The sequence below is a fragment of the Natator depressus genome, chromosome 6 (assembly GCF_965152275.1).
Source record: "Natator depressus isolate rNatDep1 chromosome 6, rNatDep2.hap1, whole genome shotgun sequence".
Classification (NCBI taxonomy): domain Eukaryota; kingdom Metazoa; phylum Chordata; order Testudines; family Cheloniidae; genus Natator; species Natator depressus.
Genome location: NC_134239.1, coordinates 97,901,828 through 97,921,961, shown reverse-complemented (window position 1 = coordinate 97,921,961; position 20,134 = coordinate 97,901,828). Strand labels below are relative to the sequence as shown.

The following is a 20,134-nucleotide window of genomic DNA, read 5'->3' as shown; positions in this document are numbered from 1 at the left end:
CTTAAAATGATTCCACACTGAAAGTTACTTTGCATTAATGACACCATCATACTCAAAAGCAGTAAAAATGTATTTTAGTTACTAGCGTGAGTGCATACAGTTCTAACTACTCTTAAGGAGCAGAGCTTTTCATTTCTGTTAACCTTGGAGAGCTAACATAGCTCTGAGAAAGTGAGCTGGATTCTATTCCTCCTTGCTTCTGGCATTCCAGTTAGTTCCATGCATGCAAATCCACTGAAGACAATAGGGGTTGCTCAGGGGAGTCTAATGGCAGATTTTGCCTAGTGGAACTCTTAGGTCCAGAAGTAAGGGAAAAACCCAGTTTAACTCTCAAATTCTAGGTTGAGTTCACAGGGTTGGAGCTTAGGGGAAATACATCTCTACATGCAAACTATAAACTTATTTGATTTGGAGTTTACTGAGCTGATAAACGTAACACTATGATGTAGTATTTTAGCTGCTTTTCAGTAGAGAACTGCACTTGAAGCACTATAAAGGACTAATGTTTTCACAAGTACCTCCAACATCTTGTTGACTTTCCCAATCTCATTTACCCCTAATGACAGGTCTAGTGTGTAAAACTGATCACTGGATTTGCTAACCTTTCTTCCCTTTCTTTGGACAGGGTTCTTCGGCCTCAGGATCGCTCAATGGTTATCCTCTCTGGGAGAATGTCACCATATCTGAGACAAGTCATGGCTGGGCGGCTATTGGAACACGCTCCTTTGAATTCGCACAGTTTGACAATTTTCACGTTGAGGCCAGCTGAGGTTGCTGGCATACTAGGACAAGCCAGTTATTTTATTACTACTTTGAATCTGAGCCAGTTCAAACTTTGGAGATAACTCGTAAATACTATTTTGAGGTTGATCTGTTGGCCAGCGTTCTAAATTCCTCCCTTATTTATTACGATTTGTTAGAAATTTACTTGAGTAGGTAGGTGTACGCATGCCTGTGACTTAATCAAAAGGATGCTCTGGGATTTTGCCCTTTAATTTCTAGAGATAAGTTTTTGTTTAAGTTAGAGATGGCAAACAGGAGCCATGGATTGAAACTCTCTTGAATATTTGGAATCAGAACGATGTTTGCCTTTTTTCCCCCTGCCCGTAGTCTGAGGCTAGGGAATACACAACTGCAAGTGCATTTGAATTACTTCTCCCAGTTATAAATGAGACCTGCAATACCAGCCTTTAGACATATATATTTTGAGGCTGTAATCTGTACATTGGAGTACAAACACAGCTTATGGTTGATCTGGCCATTTAGGAAGTGCCTTATTTTTAAACTCTCTCTCTCATTAATGACAGGGTAGCAAGTGAGGTTTTTGTAATACAATCAGCTGTTGATATCCCCACTCCTTTCTGTGCACCATCTTGGCGGCTTTTCCAGGAGGGAGGGGAAAGATGGGTCTCTTAATTTGGTGAGGTGCTTAGATAAAATGGTCATGATCTCTTGAAGTACAGATGAGCAGATTTCCTTTTGAGTTGACACCCAAGACAGCTGTGTCACTCAGCTACTGAACGGTCTGATAAGTAAAGACCCCATTCTGAGATGCAGAAATTATCTTTCATTGGCTGTTGGTAACTGTAAACTTTTCCATTCATGTCAGGGCAGGACTCCAAAGTAGCTAATATGTGAAAGATGTGCTGCTTTTCCTGAAAGGTTTGTCAAGCATCTTCCACTTATGATACAGGACTCTATCCTAAAACAAAGAATAAATTAAGTATAATTACACATTATAAATCCTCCGGTGGGAAAAAACCCTCTCTACTTTGCTGTCATTCCAAGTCACTGCAACAGCTGCAGAGTTAATTTATTATTGAATGTATAAGAGAGTCTTGAAGTACAGAGTGAGACTCTCTCATACATTGCTACTCTACGTTCTGGAGACTCTTGCATTTTTCTTCCTCCTTTTGTTCATGTTCTGCTCAGCTCAACTTGGTAGTTCAGCGAGATGTCATCTTGTCATGCTAGGAGGGAAAACTTTCCATACCTCCTAATTGATTAATGCTTACCATATTTCACTGTTTTAATTGAGGAAATCCAGTGAGACAAGAATCTAACTCCAGAGTTGATAACACACTTGAAACCTGGGCAAGGACCTATTTATGAGGCCATCTTCTGTCTTAAGAGACTGCCCCAAAGCAACTGGTTGTTCTGAATGGTCGCTTAAGACAGGTATAATGTAATTACAAGTATTTTGCAGTTTGAAGATGACGAGATAATTTTGCAAATAGCATTTGGAGAAAGCGATCTCAGAGTTCCATTCTTAATCTCTAGAGTGGGATGTATTTTCCTAAGCAATTACTGACACTTCTTATGACTATAGGAAAAGGCTTTATACATTCAGTTAACCTTGAAAACAGTACATTTTTAAAGTGATTTTTAACTATTGTCGTGGGCAGTAAGCAAGTTAGTTTTTATTTGATAAATGAGAGAAAATGTCTAGGCCAATATTCAGACTGGGGCAGCCTAGATTTACGTGCCTAACTTTATATTTAGATACCTAAATAAGTTGTCTGATTTCCAGAGGGGTGTCAGTGGGAGCTGCAGATGTTCAGCACTTCCCAAAGTCAGGCCACTTGAGCGTCCCGAAAGTTGGACACCTATTTGAGGAATGTCTGTAAATGAACAAGTTACAAGAGATTTAAATTTGGCAGAACTAGATATCTGTTTCTAATGGGATATTTCTGCAGCAATTCTTGTTAACTCTATTGGCTGCAGGGTGTCTATGCGTGGGTGATAGAACAGCACTGATGATGCAATTATTCCAAAGAATACAGTAAAGTTTTTACATTTTTGCACTAATTAATTAACCAATTTTACTGTTTTTTGCATTATGGACTAAATGTGTTGTACATTTTTGAGAGTATAGTTTTTATGTTAACTTATAAAAGTAACGTTATAACGGATTTAAAATGTTTTAAATTGTGAATGTTTACTGAAGTTTTGTTGTGTAGTCATCTTATGCATCTGTAATCCATTCCCTTTGAATGAACTGTAATGCACTTGGCAATAGCAGATAAGCTGTTAAGTGTTTCAGTAAGGGACAGATTTACATGGTTGATTATAAATACTAATGATTCCAAATGAGCAAATAAAACACTTTTAAAAAACCCTTCATTTGTGCAGAGCCATTCTGTAAATGCATCTTAGTATCCTTCAGAGAGAGGATTGATAATCTTTCATTTGTGAGTCCTGATAAGGACGCTTGTCATTAGGCTAATGGGTCTGGAAGATTTTGCTACTGCAACTTTGAATGACTTTTAACAGTCTTGATTTACAAAGCTCTCAAGAAGATCCCTATAGGTTAGTGCTTACACTCCTGGTGTCAGAGTAGCAGCCATGTTAATCTGTATTCGCAAAAAGAAAAGGAGTACTTGTGGCACCTTAGAGACTGACAAATTTATTTGAGCATAAGCTTTCGTGAGCTACAGCTCACTTCATCGGGTGCCTGGTGTGATATTCTTTAAGCAGTATTTTTACTTAACTAGCGCAAGGATACACTTTCTGAGGCCTTTGCACTTAGCTAAGGATATGAAGTTTTTTCAGGTTTCAGTGTAACAGCCGTGTTAGTCTGTATTCGTAAAAAGAAAAAAGAAAAGGAGTACTTGTGGCACCTTAGAGACTAACCAGTTTATTACGAAAGCTCATGCTCAAATAAACTGGTTAGTCTCTAAGGTGCCACAAGTACTCCTTTTCTTTTTTCTTTTTACGAAGTTTTTTCAGTGTCCGGTCTTGCAAAGTACAGAGTGTCTTCAAATGTCTTTTGGCTTCACTGGCAGTTGACCGCCTTGTAGTATTAGGCCTCAGGTCCATTTATCTACAGAGGGGTGCCGAGTTGTTATTATATAGGGCTCAGGTTTTATAGGGTTAAAAGTGAAGTTTACCTTCCCTTGAATTCAAATTTAAAAACTAGGTTAAAAACCTCAAACTTCAACTTTAAAGGAGAACAGAAATTCCTGGCATTAACAGCCATGTTATCTGGGCTGTTTCTGCCCATGTTACACTACTTGCCATTTAGGCTGATAGCTTAAATTTTCAATGTTTGCTCTTGCAAATAAAAGGCCCTCAAGTATTTGAACGTCCCCCACCATCACGGCAAAGGTGCTGCTTGAGCTGCAGCGGAATTTTCTGTCACAGGATATACATAACTTCAATAATGCGAAGGTTGGCTCAGAATAAATCTATTATAGGTGTATCACCTAGCCTAACAAACCAGTGCCTGGTAGGTTGTAGGATATGTAGGCTGGTGTTGGTTCAGTCACTATGAACCACTGTTGGGATTTTCAAAGTAGTTTAGGAGGTGTGTGCACATCTGCTTTGAAAAACCTCAACCAGTGTTTTTTCCATTCTTTGGTGGTCTTCCTAGGATTCTTCAGACATTGTTTCGGGCATCCTCATGCCATCAAAACAGAGAGACTTTTAACTACCAAGGTTGCTTTCTGTATTTGATGTTGTGAAGGCCAAGACAATAACAGGGTTAAAAGAAGAACTGGATAAATTCATGGAGGATAGGTCCATCAATGGCTGTTAGCCAAGATGGGCAGGGATGGTGTCCCTAGCCTCTGTTTGCCAGAAGCTGGGAATGGGCGACAGGGAATGGATCACTTGATGATTGCCTGTTCTGTTCCTTCCCTTTGAAGCAGCTGGTACTGGCCACTGTCAGAAGACAGGATACTGGGCTAGATGGACCTTTGGTCTGACCCAGTATGGCCATTCTTGGGTTCTTATGTCAAAACCAATTGTAAATGCTTTGGATTAACAGAAGGAGAATGTTTTTTATGAGAACTTAAGCCAGTTATCCTAAATACTTGTGAGTTTCCCCTGATTTCTCCCTGTTGCCATGTAAAGAAAAACATTTGCAATTCCATTTCCCATTTCTTTTAAAACCACAAAAATTGGAAGGAGAATAGAGGCAGGTGGAGTATCTGAAACTACCCTGAACTCTTTTTTTGAAGTTTACTAGATCTCTACCTGACATTTTCCTTTTAAACTATCCGTTGTATTAATCTGCAAACAGGAGGAGCCTGGAAGAAAGTCAAGTAAGAAGCTGTGGTCTATCTCAGATTATATCTTTAATTTCTTTTCTGGGTTAGCAGAACCCAAATACAGCTGTCTCAAACTGGCTGGCTTGCTGGAGCTGATGTTGCTATGTGATGATGATGTTTTGGTGCTATTGTGTATGCATTCACTAAGCCTTATGAGCACTTCACAAGAATTTGTATCCCAACTATGATTTGCAAATTACGTCTCTTGCAGGTTAGTGAGGAGTGACTTTCTCCCATATGATGGCTTTTCAGTGGCCTATGTGAATGAAATATTTAGTTCTAGTCCAGGTCCTAAAAGGGTGTAAGTACCACAAAAATGGCCTCAACGCAGTTATTGCTGCTCTTCAAGGTGGCTAAGGACATAATGCCTAGAAGCCTAATTTATCCTCTTACTTTTAGGTCTAATCCTCCAGGTCAGAGATAAGCTATACGTGCCTGCGTGTGTGTGCACATATTCACTTCCATTGCCTGGGTCTATTTGTTCTGTGGTTAAACAGGCTATTAATCTGTAGAGCTGTCAATCCAGCACCTTTCCTGAGCATGAATTAACACAGACACAGGACCTGCTTTGGAAAGAAAACAGTTACCACATTTAAAAAGGCTTGCAAGGGTTGGCAAGGCATAACAAAATAGCCCCTTATTTACCAATGACTGGGATGCAAGCTTTTTTAAAGCTCCATATGATACATTTTGTTCATACTGAAAAGCATGATAGTATTACATTACAATTAATATCCTGACTTGCTAAGAGGAGAAAAATAAAATGACAAATGCTTATCTGGCACCATAACAAAGATGAGTTATCAATGGTCAGTTTGAATGCACTTTGTGGAGTTGGAAGCTTCAAAAATCATCTTGTACATATCCGTAATACAGACAAATACATTAATGTTGAGCAGCAAGCAAAATTTGCTGGACATGCTCCTTCCATTTCTTAAGCTCTATATTATTCATGCTTTGGTGTCATCCTGATAGTAATGTTCTTGTTTGTAGAATCAATGTGTAAAAGGAGACCAGGAATAATTGCCCAGAGTAAATATTAAGATCCAAACTAAAATTTTTTAAGAGGACCTGAATGACTTTGAAGCCAGTGTATAAAACTTCCCCCTATTTGCCATTGTACACCCAAAAGCCAGGCTAACCACCACTGTAGAAAGTGGAGGGAAAAACCAGCCCAAATGTTTAAAAATGAATAGCTCTTATCCCCCCTTCATGCCCCCCCAACTTTTTTAGTGTCTTAAATTGCATAACTAATTCACAGCTCCTCTGTGTGGATCCCCATTTTACAGGGTATAGGGAGTACACCCCCCCCCCCCCCAGTAACCCATATGGTATAGGACTACAGTGCAGAGTTGTACAGTGAGTCATTGGCTTGGATTAGAACTAAGGCATGTGGGTTCTCAGAAGCCTGCTGCAAACACTGGACTGCTGTGACCCCAAGACCATCCCAGTGCTAGAGGGAAAGGGGCTCACTGGAAGCAGAGAGCTTCAGCTGGCCTGATAAGTAAATTGGGGTACATTGAACTGATATAGTAATCTGTATCTAATCGGTGTCATGTAAGGTGTCACTGGAAGACCAATAATACACTTATCACTAATTCTTGCATGGTGTATGTATGGTAAACACCCAAAGGACTGTAAAAATGTGAAGGACATATGAGACTAAAATGTTTGAACCAGGCAAGTCTGGGGAGTAGGTAAACAGTTTTTTCCATACAAAGGAAAGGCCGATGCCTCCACCCAGGTGCAATTGCAGGCAATTGGCCATTCATTGGCATGCTGGAGGTTGCAGGCAAGAGATCAACTTGCATTGTAGAAAGCACCACTGGGGAAGAAACCAGCATGGAACCTTGTCCATCAGACTCCATGGTACCATTCCTCACAGCGGGGGCACTAAACTTTGAGAAGGATGCATTTCAGAAGTTCACTGGACTATAAAGAGAGGGGCAAAGAACCCCAAATGATCGTTCATTTAAGATGACAAAAGAACTGAGCACTTTGGACTCTGTGGCAGAACCTGACCAACGGGGCAATTAGCCATCTTGCTGGAAAGAGGTCTGGTAAGAATCTTACCTTGAACCAAGACTAGTTTTCATAAGTCTTAGTCACTAGAAAGCATTTCACGCTTTTATTTCTAACTGTTTCTGAATCCCTTATACTTGAACTGACTTGAAACCTCTATTTGATTAAATAAACTTTTTACTTTTATTCTAAATCAACCCAGTACTGTGTAGGACTTGAAGTGATTATTAACTCCAGTTAAAGCAACTAAGCTGCTTTGCTTTGTCTCTTTAAAGGAGCAATGGACCTTATTACTCTGAATGTTCCAAGAAAGGGCTGGATATTTCAGGACAGATGATTTTGGGGAAATTCAGAACTGAGGGTGTGTTGGGGTCACTTAGCTAGTAGTAAGCAAAGCTGGTGGAGACCAGCTGTGGTGTAAAGAGCAAGCTGCTGGAGCCCTGTAGAACCAGGGCTGTTCGACACACAGCCCCTCAGTGCATGCTTGCATGCAAGTTGGGAGTGTCCAGAGAGGGAGTTACAACAATGTATTTTAAGGCACTCAGGGTTATAGGACAAGTGGTGACATAACCTCTCTCTGGTCTGGGTTGAACCCCAAAATGTGACAACTTCAATCCTGGAAAGTCTTACTTTAACACGTTAGACTTTAGTGTAGAGCTGGTCAGGAATTTTTTGAAAAAGAGTTTTTCCACTGGTAAAGGCAGATTATTCAAAACTGAAACTCCCCGCCCCCCCCCCCCAAATGTGTCAATTTCAACAAATTGTGCCCCTCCCCCAAATAGGAAGAGTATTGAAAATGTCAAAACATCTCATTTTGACTCTCTTGGAATGAAATGTTTTGATTTTTGGTTCAAAACAGTTTTAAATTTAGAACTTTTATTTTTTTAGTTTAGAAAAATTAAACTAAAAGTAAAAAACTGAAAGTTTCAAAATGATCAATAAAAAAACATTTTGATAGACCAGAACGGATTTTTTTTTTCCAGGTTTTCTGTTTGTGGACATTTTTTGAAATTGACTTCCTGTCCCAATTGGGTGGGAAAACCATCTCTCACCCAGCTCTCATCCAGCATTTCTATCTTGGCCAGTCTCTTCTATGCTGGGACAATGGCAGGGCTAGGTGGGGAGAGAAAACACTTTATGTTCAATATCCCTCATATGCTGGAGTTGAGGTTTAAAGTACATCAACAGTTTTTAGATTCTCAAATGAAAGACGCTGTGGCACACAGAGTCTGACTATAGAGTACATTATTATTATTTGAGTCAGTCTGAAAAGACCATGCAGCAGTGACAGACAGCAAATCCTATTAAGGATGTCCATTCTCTACTCTACTCTAATGTGATTGCTCTCATGGTGGGAGCAATAAATGGTGGGGTTCATAGAGCTGTAAAACAGTGAGATATAATTCGGGTTTTGTTCTGAGTCGAGGTGAATGCTAATACTTCAGTGTGAGATCTATAAAGCTGCACTGGGGCACGCAATGGCTGTGGCTCAAACTGCCTATTTCCTATTCGGTCTGATATTGCTGGCTAATGTCAACTTGATACTTTCTTTCATTCCTCCACTTATGCTTTGTCCTAAAATGCTTTTTGCCCATGGTCTATGGACTTCACTCCAGGGCAAAATGAATAGTAGAAGATAGATCATCCAATTCACCTCCCAGGCAATGCAGGATTATTCCCTGTAGTCCATTTTCAAGTGCCTTGCTTCGTCTAGTTTTAAAAGTGCCATGTTGATGGGGCTTCCACCTCTTTCCATCAGGGATTATTCTCCAGTTTAGTTTGTCTTGCTACTCGGAATGTTTTGCTAAAGTTCAGCCTACGTTCTCCCTATCTTAATTACTTCTCATTGCTTCTCATTATACACCTCTGTAACATACCAAACTATCTTCCATTTTGGTGTTTAGAACAGCGAGAGGTTAGGCTAGTGGATAGAGTGCTGGGAGGTGGGGAGAGACCCGGGTTTTAGCTCCACACGGGGACATAGGTCAGGAAAGGACCTTCTGGGTCATCAAGTCCAGTCCCCCCTACCATGGCAGGCAATTCCATCATATAATCTCACTCATAAATTTATCAAGCCCCATCTTAAAACTATTTAGGTTGTTTGCCCCATCTATTCTGATTGGGAGGCTGTTCTAGAACCTCACCTCTCTGATGGTTAAAAACCTAATTTACAGCCTAAATTTAGTTATGACTTGTTTATAACCATTTGTTCTTGTGCCAATGCTGTCTTTTATCTTAAATAGCTATTCACCCTCCCCTGTATTTACCTCCCCTGATGTATTTATAGAGAGAAGTCAAAGCCCTGCTCAGCCTTCTTTTTGCTAGACTAACCAAGCCAAGCTCTTCTAGTCTTCTCTCATAAAACAGGTGCTCCAGTCTCCTGATCATCCCAGTAGTTCTTCTTTGCACCTGTTCCAGGTTGAATTCATTTTTCTTGAACATGGATGACCAAAACTGTATAGTGTTCCGGATGGGGTCTCACCAATGCCTTGTGCAACGGCATGAGTACGTCTCTCTCTAAATGAAATGCCCTGCCTGATACAACCAAGGATCAACCCACACACCCAGGTCTCTCTCCTCCTCTGTCACTTCCAACTGATGAGCCCCCAGCTTCTAGCAGAAATTCTTGTTGTTAGTCCCTTAGTGCATGATGTGGCACTTTGTACTATTACATTTAATTCCCATTTCTATTACTCCGTCCTCAAGCAAATCCAGGTCTTCCTGTGTAATACTTGGATCCTCCTCTGCATTGATGATACCTCCCAACTTTGTACTGTCAGCAAATTGCATTAGTATATTCCTACTTCTTGTGCCTAGGTCATTGGGTTCCAAGTCCAATCATTGAGGAACTCCATCAGTAACCTCCCTCCAGCCCAGTAGCTCTCTTTGCAGCACAACCTGTTATCTTCTCCTCTGAAGCTTGTTCCTTACCAGCATTACAATTCCTGGCTCTGCCACTGACCTGCTGTGTTACCTTGGTCAAGTCACTTCATTTCACCTCTGAGCCTGTCTTGTCTATTTAGATTGTAAGTGTTGGGGCAATGGCCATTTCTATTATGCTTTTCTACAGTTCCTATCACACTGAGGCCCTGCCCTCTGTTGGTTTCGGTGTGTGCTACCATAATACAACTAATACTAATTTAAATGTTTGATTCCTTACCTGAGCCCAAGTTATGTGACTCTCTTAATCTTTCCCCAGAAATCACTTCTCCTAGGGCCTGATCATCTGTTACCCCACCCTCTTTCGTGATCAAACTAATTTTTACCTCCTACCATGTCACTCCCTCCATCTTGAGTAATGGAACCAAATGTTTTGAGGAATGAGATAGCAAAAAGAGGGAATGACTTTGTGCATTTCCGCAGACAGAGACTCTCCCGTTAGTGTGAAAAACTGTCCACTTATTATCGCCTTGCCAGTGTGTCACATACGCAGATCTGGCACAACAATGTTCTTGGGTTACATTATCCAGATGGAAGAGCAGACTTCAAGCATCATGCTTCCCCATCCAACCTAGGTGAGATGGACTTTGTTGGCACAATGGATCAAATAACCTTTATTAATATGTAGCTGTTTTCTCACACTGAGGTCTAGGACCACAGTGAAGGATCTGTTCTCTCTCTGCCTGCTGGTACTTCAGTCACACTGAAGCTTCATCAATTATTTCTGTAGTTCCATGGTATCTATGTTGCCATGAAGATGCAGATGGAATCATCCCAATTACTCCTTGTTTATTGAGGAACTAGAATTATATTGGGTTTCTGTAGAAAAAGCACTCAAGAAAGCAGCTTTTAAAAAGAACCCTTCTAAAGAAACCTTTGTGACCACCCTTCTCCCAGAGGAAAATATGACTTCTGCTGGGGCCTCTGTTGAGGAGGGTATTTAATAATGTCCCTAATTAAGTGTGTAAATAGTCCAACTGAAGTGAATGTGCTTAAATTTAGGCACATGTTTAAGTACATTCTTGAAGCAGGGTCCAAATAACTAACAAAGAATAATGGCCTAAACATTTTAGAAACTACTGATAGAAAAGACTTAAGTCAGATCCAAATGCATAAGAAACCAAGGATAGCTCATCTAGTGGCGTATCTATCACAAACCATAGGAGATCATGTCTCATCCTCTGTGCTGTTGCACAACTTCTGCTGATCATCCTCTGTTGATTGTATAGCTGATTGCTTGCATTATAGAATATCAGGGTTGGAAGGGACCTCAGGAGGTCATCTAGTCTAACACCCTGCTCAAAACAGGACCAATACCAACTAAATCATCCCAGCCAAGGCTTTGTCAAGCCAGGTCTTAAAAACCTCTGAGGATGGAGATTCCACCACCTCCCTAGGTAACCCATTCGAGTGTTTCACCACCCTCCTAGTGAGAGAGTTTTTCCTAATATCCAACCTAGACCTCCCACACTGCAACTTGAGACCATTGCTCCTTGTTCTGTCATCTGTCATCACTGAGAACAGCCTAGCTCCATCCTCTTCAGAACCCCCCTTCAGGTAGTTGAAGGCTGCTATCAAATCCCTTCTCACTCTTCTCTTCTGAAGACTAACTAAGCCCAGTTCCCTCAGCCTCTCCTCATAAGTCATGTGCCCCAGCCCCCTAATCATTTTTGTTGCCCTCTGCTGGACTCTCTCCAATTTGTCCACATCCTTTTTGTAGTGGGGGGACCAAAACTGGATGAAATACTTCAGATGTGGCCTCACCAGTGCCAAATAGAGGGGAATAATCAGTTCCCTGGATCTGCTGGCAATGCTCCTACTAATGCAGCCCAATACGCCGTTAGCCTTCTTGGCAACAAGGGCACACTGTTGACTCTCATATCCAGCTTCTTGTCCACTGGAATGCTCAATCCTTTTCTGCAGAACTGCTGCTTAGCCAATTGGTTCCCAGCCTGTAGCAATGGATGGGATTCTTCCGTCCTAGGTGCAGGACTCTGCACTTGTCCTTGTTGAACCTCATCAGATTTCTTTTGGCCCAATCCTCCAATTTGTCTAGGTCACTCTCGACCCTATCCCTACCCTCCAGCGTATCTACCTCTTCCCCCCCAAGTTTAGTGTCATCCACGAACTTGCTGAGGGTGCTATCCATTCCATCATCCAGATCACTAATGAAGATGTTGAACAAAACCGGCCCCAGGACCGACCCCTGGGGCAATTCTCTTGTTACCGGCTGCCAACTAGACATTGAGCCATTGATCACTACCTGTTGAGCCCAACGATCTAGCCAGCTTGACCACACTTTGGTACATTATTTCATTATCACATATACTGAAGAGACCAAATAACCAATGTCTGTCAGATTTATTAATATGGTATAGGAAAAAGGTTCTCTACAATACCAGTTTCCGAAGAGCAATCCTGTGCGGCAATGTTACATTCACCTTAGGCAGAAGGTGTGCTCCCTGAATTTGCATCTCTAAAGCCATCCTTTTATATCCTACTTGTGTAGCAGTAAATGGTACTGTGTATGTCATTTGAAACTGGATTTAATTAATCCACTTTCTACTTTATTTCTGATACATCTTTATTTTTTGTTCTGAACCCAGGCATTCCAGGTACTAAGGAGCATGAAGGTACCTGCTATATTTCTGTGGGTAATTCCTTTCCTGTTGCCATGAAGAAATCATCATCTCTCTTGACAGACAGTTTTCCTAGCAACTCAAGCCAAGGTTTACTTCAGCTAATGCAAGGTGTTATGGGATACTTAGCATAAGTGTACAGGATTATAACAAAAGTGTAGGCAAATATGGCCTATATAACTACTATAATAATGCTTAATAATATGTACACTTAAATGCTTAAAATATATATTGTGGGTAGTATTATCAGCATAATACATATATATTGCCCATTTACTCCAGCTGGTATGATAGGGACTGGTAAATCCTCTATTAACTGGGTTAGTCCCTTCTGCTCAGCCTAGATCATCCCTGACAGCATGTTGAATGCATGGGGCTGTTTAGTTTAAAATTTTTCCTGATGTCCTTTGGGTGACTGTTGTGACACTTCCAGGGGGTGCCTGGGGCACTATGCTACAACCTGCCCCTTGTCTGTGCCTGCGTAGGTCAGCTCCACCAGCAATGGGGAACACAAGCACTCCCTTCTAGACTGCTGCAGGCCGCAGGCCCTAACCTTTCCAGGTTAGTGATAGGCACCAACTCGTGAACTCTCCGAGCACCTTCCTGGAGTACCCAGCCCCTGTGTCACTGGACGCTTGCATTATTCACAGAAGCCATACTTTCCAGCTCACCAAGTACATTTCAGATTGCTGCCCTGCTTAACACACAGCACTTAGATATGTTTATAGTGAAAACAGGTCAATGTTTATTTAACAAAGTCTAGAGATTCAAGTGATAACAGGTAGGAGTATTGGAAACAAATGGTTACATATACAATAAAATCATAATACGCATTCTAGAACCTAACCTTAACAAGATACTTTCACGTGTTATAGAATAAGGCTAACCCCACTGTCCTTCCAGAGTTTTACAGCCAGTGATCCTCTGTTCATAAGACACATACTGTTAGCTTGCCTCCTCAGTGAAGGATCCAGGTATACTCTGCATCCCCAGATATGCCCCCAAAATCTACTCTCTTTACTCAGAAAGGCTCCCCTCCTGCTATTTTGTTCTTTCTGTAAATTTCCTCTCTTGATGGCTTTTGGCTCAGTATGTAAACAGGTTTCCATTGTGAGAGAGACAGTACCCAATATATACAACCAGACAAAGACATGAGTCTATTACCTCTTCCTTGAAAGGAACTTATCCAAGACAAGTCACCCCCTGGTTATCTGCCTTAAGAACATAATTTTCAGTACAGACTCCTAATTCCTTAAATATTATCCGTATATACATTTCACACTGCTTATGATGATCAGAGGGGTGCTGGCTCTTGGTAGACACCTCACATGTCACTCTTTAGTTAATTATTATGTATATATTCAACACAGGGAATCCCTGTAAAATCCTATGCATGCCCTCTGCCAATTGGCACCAAGAATTCCCTGGTTCACAACTGTTCAGCTCAATAGATCTCAACACCAGGAAAATTTTCCTAATATTTATCCTAAATATACTCTTTATAAAGCTTACTACCATTCTAAAGAATTTTTCTCCATCCATCCAGTTTACACCTTCCAAACTACAAATATTTATAGAGGCTATTATATGCCTAAATAAATGTTTAGCCAAACTATAAATAGAGACTTTAATGTTTTTTTGTCTGTCTTTTAAAAGTCAATCCCTCAGAGCTAGTTTACCTTCCCTCCACTTGTTAAGTTTAATAGTCACTTTTGGGGTTTTCCCTTACCACTGTACAGGTAGTGGGACTGAAAGGGTTTTCATTGTAACCCAGCTTTTGTAGTATAATTAAAATTAAACTAGTGCATTGTGAAGAAGAGTCAGAGATCCCATGCATAAGAAAATAAGGGTAGCTCAGCTAGTGGGTTATTGATCATAAATCATAGGAGAACTCGGCTCATCACACAGACTATATGGTGGCTACAAGAACAAAATCCTGAGCGCTAGTTTTAAGATCATATTACATTTACTGTATGGGATAGAGATCTATTATACATGTCTCTTGCTTTTGTCTGTTCTCCAGAGAACATTGGGAATGACACTTTAAGTGTAAAAATAGATTCTGATCATTTTTATTCCTTTCCTTCATTCTCTTCCTCCACCCATTTAAAAAACAATTTCTGGATTTTGGATCAGCCTTCCCAATATGATCAGGAGTGGGAGGTGTTAACAGTCTCCAACTTACTTTTTTCTTTCCTTTCAGGTTCCTGTTTATCATCTGTCCCTTTACCACCAAACTCTTTTGCAAGCAAATTGTTTAATGCAGCCTGGTACAGGAAAGGTGCTGCGTGGCTTTTATCATTTCAAAGACTGATTACTGCAATTCTCTGCCTGCCAGCTTCCCTGATGCCTTTGAAGGCTTCTGCTGGGGGTACTTAGCCATACTAGGTCATTTCAAAACAGAAACCACTTTGCAGAAGTTTCTTTGGCTTTCATTTAAGTAACATGTTGATTAAAACATTGGTGGGTTTTGTGTGCGTTTGTCCTTTAGTCTTTAGCAGGTATTGATAGGCTATTTGGGTGTTATTCTTGACACTGTGTCACAATTTCCTCATTAGAAAATGGGTACAATAATACAGATGCTGTAGAGAGACAAACTTGTCTCGAGTGGATCTGAAGGATGGCTTTCTCTTTTTCAAGGAGTATGGATACAGTGCTCATGAGGGCCCACTGCGGCCCATAGCTGCTGCAGAGTCACAACGGGTCTCCCCACAGATGGCCTTGGCCTCTGGTGTGTCCCCTGGGAACCGCACAAATCCCTGAGAATCTGCCAGGATTCTCTAGGTCTGAAGAAAAGTATCTGGCCAGTATGCAAGCCCTAGATGGTCTGAGAGCAAAACCAAAGGCCCAGCCAATACGCTCACATCTCTGGCCTCCTTTTAAAAATCATGTCACTGGAGTTAAGGAAAAAGGATCATTTATTGCTTAGTTACTGGTGCAAGTTCCACACTGGCATCCTATTCCCCCATGTAAAGCCTCTTAGCCCTAACTGAAAATGGATAAACAGCAATGCTATTCCAGTTCATTGAGTGTGACTGACACAATATTTGAAAAACACCACTCAGCCAGGGCAGTCAAGAGGGCTAGCACATACTTCAGGCTACAAGAAAACCTCATTAAAGCTAGCCTGAGCTGTACTCAGAAAAATCTATAGAGGTATCACAAAGATTGGTTTCCAAATGAAAAATAGAGGGTTGACAGGAACCTTACGACTTTTTATCTTTTGTGACAAGTTCTTGAAGGCAGAAAAACTTCTGTTTCACCCCAGAGCCACTAGATGGCAGTGTTACTATAACAAAGAAGTATTTGGTGTTTTCAGTAGATTAAGAGCCAGCCTCTCTCAGCTGTGAAAATGTGGAACAGATACAGTTTTATTTGTGGGGAAAGATGAGGTTGAAACTATGGAAGACTTCATGCACACAAAACCTGTTGCTGCTCACACAAGGAATATTCATTCACCTCTTACTAATTTTGTATCTGCTCTACACAGATTAAGCTAAACAAAGCAAGTGCTTCATAAAGCATCTGTTACCCACATGGGTTTGTCTGGTGCTAAGTAATTTAAAATAAAAAAACCCAAAGCCTCCAACTGTTGACAGAAGCAGGCAGGTGTAAGTTAGTTGTTGCACAAGTCTTAAAAATCCACCCTCCCTTATCTTCCTATTAAGAAATGTATGATTATTATTTCTAGAGCACCATGCATTTAAATTTTGCTTTAGAGGAAGTTACAAAACATAGTCACTGCCCTGAAGAGATTGGCATTGTAAGGCTCTGATCCTGCAAAAGAATCCATTGGCCAGACTCTTACGGCTGCCAAAAGACCAATTTACTTTGATGTGACTTTGCAGGAGGGAGAGTCTGCACTTGCATATGCGGTTTTGGGATGGAGGCCCAGATTAGACAAAACAATGACCAAGGGCAGCAAGTAGGAGGAGGGCGAGTTTTACACAAAATAGGGTCATGAGTTTGCTAGTTCTCATAGTGTCCGCAGCTGGGTGGTGTTTGGTTTTTTTTTTTTTTTTTTTTTTGAGAGGGAGGTTTCTCTGTGTTTAAATGTTATTTTAACATCTTTGGGACCAGGGCGAGGAGCGAAGTCAGAGAGAGACAAAAGGGGTAGGGTTTGATTGCAGAGGAAGAGGTTACATGGTTTAACCTGTTCAAGGCACTTCCATATTCAAAGAGGTGGACCTAGACTTGGGGAGTGGCATCGCAGGAGAAAGCATGTACGCAGGTATAGGGCGATGATGTAAAGAGACCCTGAAGAGAAGTGGAACTGGCAGAGTGCAGCATGGGTGAGAGGCAGGAGATGAGAGCTGGGAGGTCAACAGGGAAGATTCCTGAAGGCGAGGATAGGTTTGAAGAGGATGCAGGGCCAGCAAGAGGGCTCAGAAGACAGTCAGAATTACTTAGTCATAGAGGTCAGAGAGGCAGATGAGCTTCCTCTTCAAGCCCTGGGAAAGCAACTGTCTAATTCGTGTCAGGCTTCCAAAAGATTCCTTAAGTTACTGTCCAGCTCTTCACTTCTATACTCATTACGGGTTAGCTTCCTTCTTTGCAAAGAGGACATCCTTCACTGTCCCTGACATGCCACCTGAATCGGGGTGGTTGGGAGGGGAGCTGGAAACTGGCTATGCCAGCTCAATTCTCTTGAGAATGTCCCCCATGTGAGGGGAATCCCCAGCTCGAGGGAGACAGCCAGTCTCTGCTCCCTATGCATTGACTGGCCGGCGCAAAGGGAGCCTAGCACGGCAGAACAGTGCAGGGAACAGGGTGATAGTCAAAGCGAAACACACAGTGGAATTTAGAACAATTACCTAAGAATCTGACATGAAAGGTCATCATTTTGCATTGTCCCCCAGAAGGATGATGTGAGAAACAGTTTTGATTTTTGTTGTGATTACAGCAGTACGTGTAGACAGAATTGGTGCTAGCCCATTGGACGCCCTCCGCAGGAATATTTCAGCCCCCCCCCCTTCCCTACACAATACTAAAACAGGCAAGTTCTTATAATAAAAAGTGAATGGGGGCCCCCTTGAGCTGCTCAGGGCCCTAAGCAACTGCTTAGTCTCCTGATCCCTAGCACCGGCTCTGCTTGTAGAATCTGACACACTTGAAGGGGAGTCATTCTTTTTCATAGGTGTATGGAGTGTCCTGTAAGCCTGATTTTCTGGAAAGGAAACTCATCCTTTTTAGGGGATCTGAAGGCTTTGGTGCCACTTGGCTAAGTGGCTCTCATGGTTGGCTGTTCATGTGAGATTTTACAGAGAAGAAGGTATTGGGGGAAGGGGAGGAAGGTAACCTCTTCCAAGTGTGCCAAATCCCTCTGATGATGATGGTGATTTATTTGGATTGCCATGGAGCCTAGGGGATTGATCTGCTTTGAAGAACTACAGACACTTGGTTTATAACCTCAATATTGCTCATTTATGTTTTGATGCATTTCCTTGTTGAAATCCCATTTAATGTTATTGGCCAGCTTTTATAGTTCCTTAGGTATCCTGTGCTCTTTGGTCATGACCCTTTCCCCTATTGTTTTCCTTTGATTGAAGGTATGTGCTCTTCTGCCAATGTTTCAAATCTTCATTTGCATTTCTCTGCTCTTGTTCCTGGGACTAACTGGGTTCTACTGCATAAGGGCCAGAAACCAACGTTTCCATTAAGCAGTGGGGTACTGAAATATGATCATTAAACTTTGATGGCCTTTTCCTTTTGCTTACAGTAATCTGAAGGCCAATTGCTTACCAAAAAAGCTTAGATAAGCGAAGAATACACGGTACGGTGGAAGAGAGATCCCAAGGCAGCACAGGGCCTGTGGAGGACAGCAGTTATTTACAAGCATCTTTGGAGCCAGGTGAGTTATATAGGTCTGCCTCACTAAGCAAGATAACACCAGGATACTGAGCCTGATTACTGCACTGTTTGTGGAGTCAGCACAAGGAGGCAGCTTGGCAGCATGTTTGTGATGGTTTGAGATGCTCTGTGTGGGATTAATTAGTAAGGGAATTTACTTAAGAAAGAACTTTAGTTCCTGAGCGATAAGAAAGAGCCAGGGTGAGCTGCTGATCTAAATCAGTGGTTACCAGCTGCTGGTATAGGTAATAGTGCTTGTAATTCTGGCTCCCATTCTGTAATGCTGAGTCCCCTTGTCTGGCCCCCCGAACCACTGCTGGCTAGCACTTGGGCTGCTCCCCTGTACAATATATAATATAAAGCTAATAGTAAGGAGTTCTAGTAACAGAGCCTTACTACAATCCCGATGCCTAAGAGATCCATACATTACACACAACAGAGAGCACTCTTAGGACAAGGAAAATGCTGTACCAGACATATGACTCGAACCATGCTTTAAAACTAGACCGTGACATGCAGTGTTTGAGAATACAGTGTCATGAGCAATCTTGAATTCTCAACAAGATGGATTAGATGAGCTTGTTGATTTCCGGAGGTAGCAAGGACCTGCTGCTCCCACTGACTGCAGTAAGCTTGGGAGGGCAGCTTCAGCACTTCTGGAAATCTGACACTGGGTATCTTCTTACGTGCAAGTTTTCTGTTCACGTTCCATTAGTGTTCTGTGCCTGTGCAAGACACTTTAGTGAAGGCAATATTGTTACTTGTGTTTGTCACTGAGTTCAATTTAAGGTGGTAAAACATCTGAAGAGCCAGAGAATAGAACTGTGCCACCTTAACATGCCATTCATTGTTAGTCTCCGTTTTATGTGCAGGGCCTATTTGGAGTGTAACCGAGCAACCAGCCTGATACAGCAATGTGAATTGGTGGGCTTACGACAGGGAAAACTATTGCCCTGTTATGGGCAGTAGGACAACTATGACTTGCTGGGGGAGGCAGGGTTGTCAGTGAACAGAACATCAGACTTGGAGTTAGGAGATGTGCAGTCTTCTGCCACTGACTTTGGTAAGACTTTTCTGTGTCTCAGGTCCTCCATCTGTAAAATGGGGTTAATGACGCTACCCCACCTTTGCAAAGTACTTTGAAACCTATAGATAAAAAGTGCTGTGAGGCTGCTGAGTATTAGTACAAGGGTAAACATATGATTGTACCAGAGAATAGAAAATCATCTATCAAAGTGCTTTATATACCCCATGTCCTTTAAAACGTGTTGTCGGCTGAAGGCCTGGAGTTGCTTGTATGAGAGAAAGTCAGTGTTACTCAATGGAATTCACTTTGCAGAACTGGAATGAAATGTCTGGGACTGTTATGGTAGTGCAGCGATTTTGCAATAAAATGCCACAGCCCTTATGTGCTCAACAATGGCTCAAGCACAGCTCTTGGTGCTGGAAGACTGCTGCTGCTAAGAGACAGAGAGTTGTGGCCAAGACATCAGAGAAATCCAGCTGTTTTGCAAAGAGCCATAGGAGCATTTCACTTTCATCTGGACAACACCCCAGAACGGGTTGAAAGGACCGCCTTTTCACATTTTATCTGATGGGCACCACACCCCACCTCTAGAGCTAGAGCAAAGC

At 41.7% G+C, this 20,134-nt stretch overlaps 1 protein-coding gene across 1 annotated transcript in view; it reads left to right on the top strand.

Annotated features, from left to right (window-relative positions):
* GALC (galactosylceramidase) overlaps window positions 1-3,112 on the top strand; it is a 60,541-nt gene extending 57,429 nt beyond the window's left edge. The window contains exon 17 of the mRNA XM_074956076.1: window positions 626-3,112. Coding sequence (XP_074812177.1) covers window positions 626-769 — 144 coding nt within the window. The 3' untranslated portion in view covers window positions 770-3,112. The remainder of the gene's footprint in view (window positions 1-625) is intronic.
* The last annotated feature ends 17,022 nt before the right edge of the window (window positions 3,113-20,134 follow it).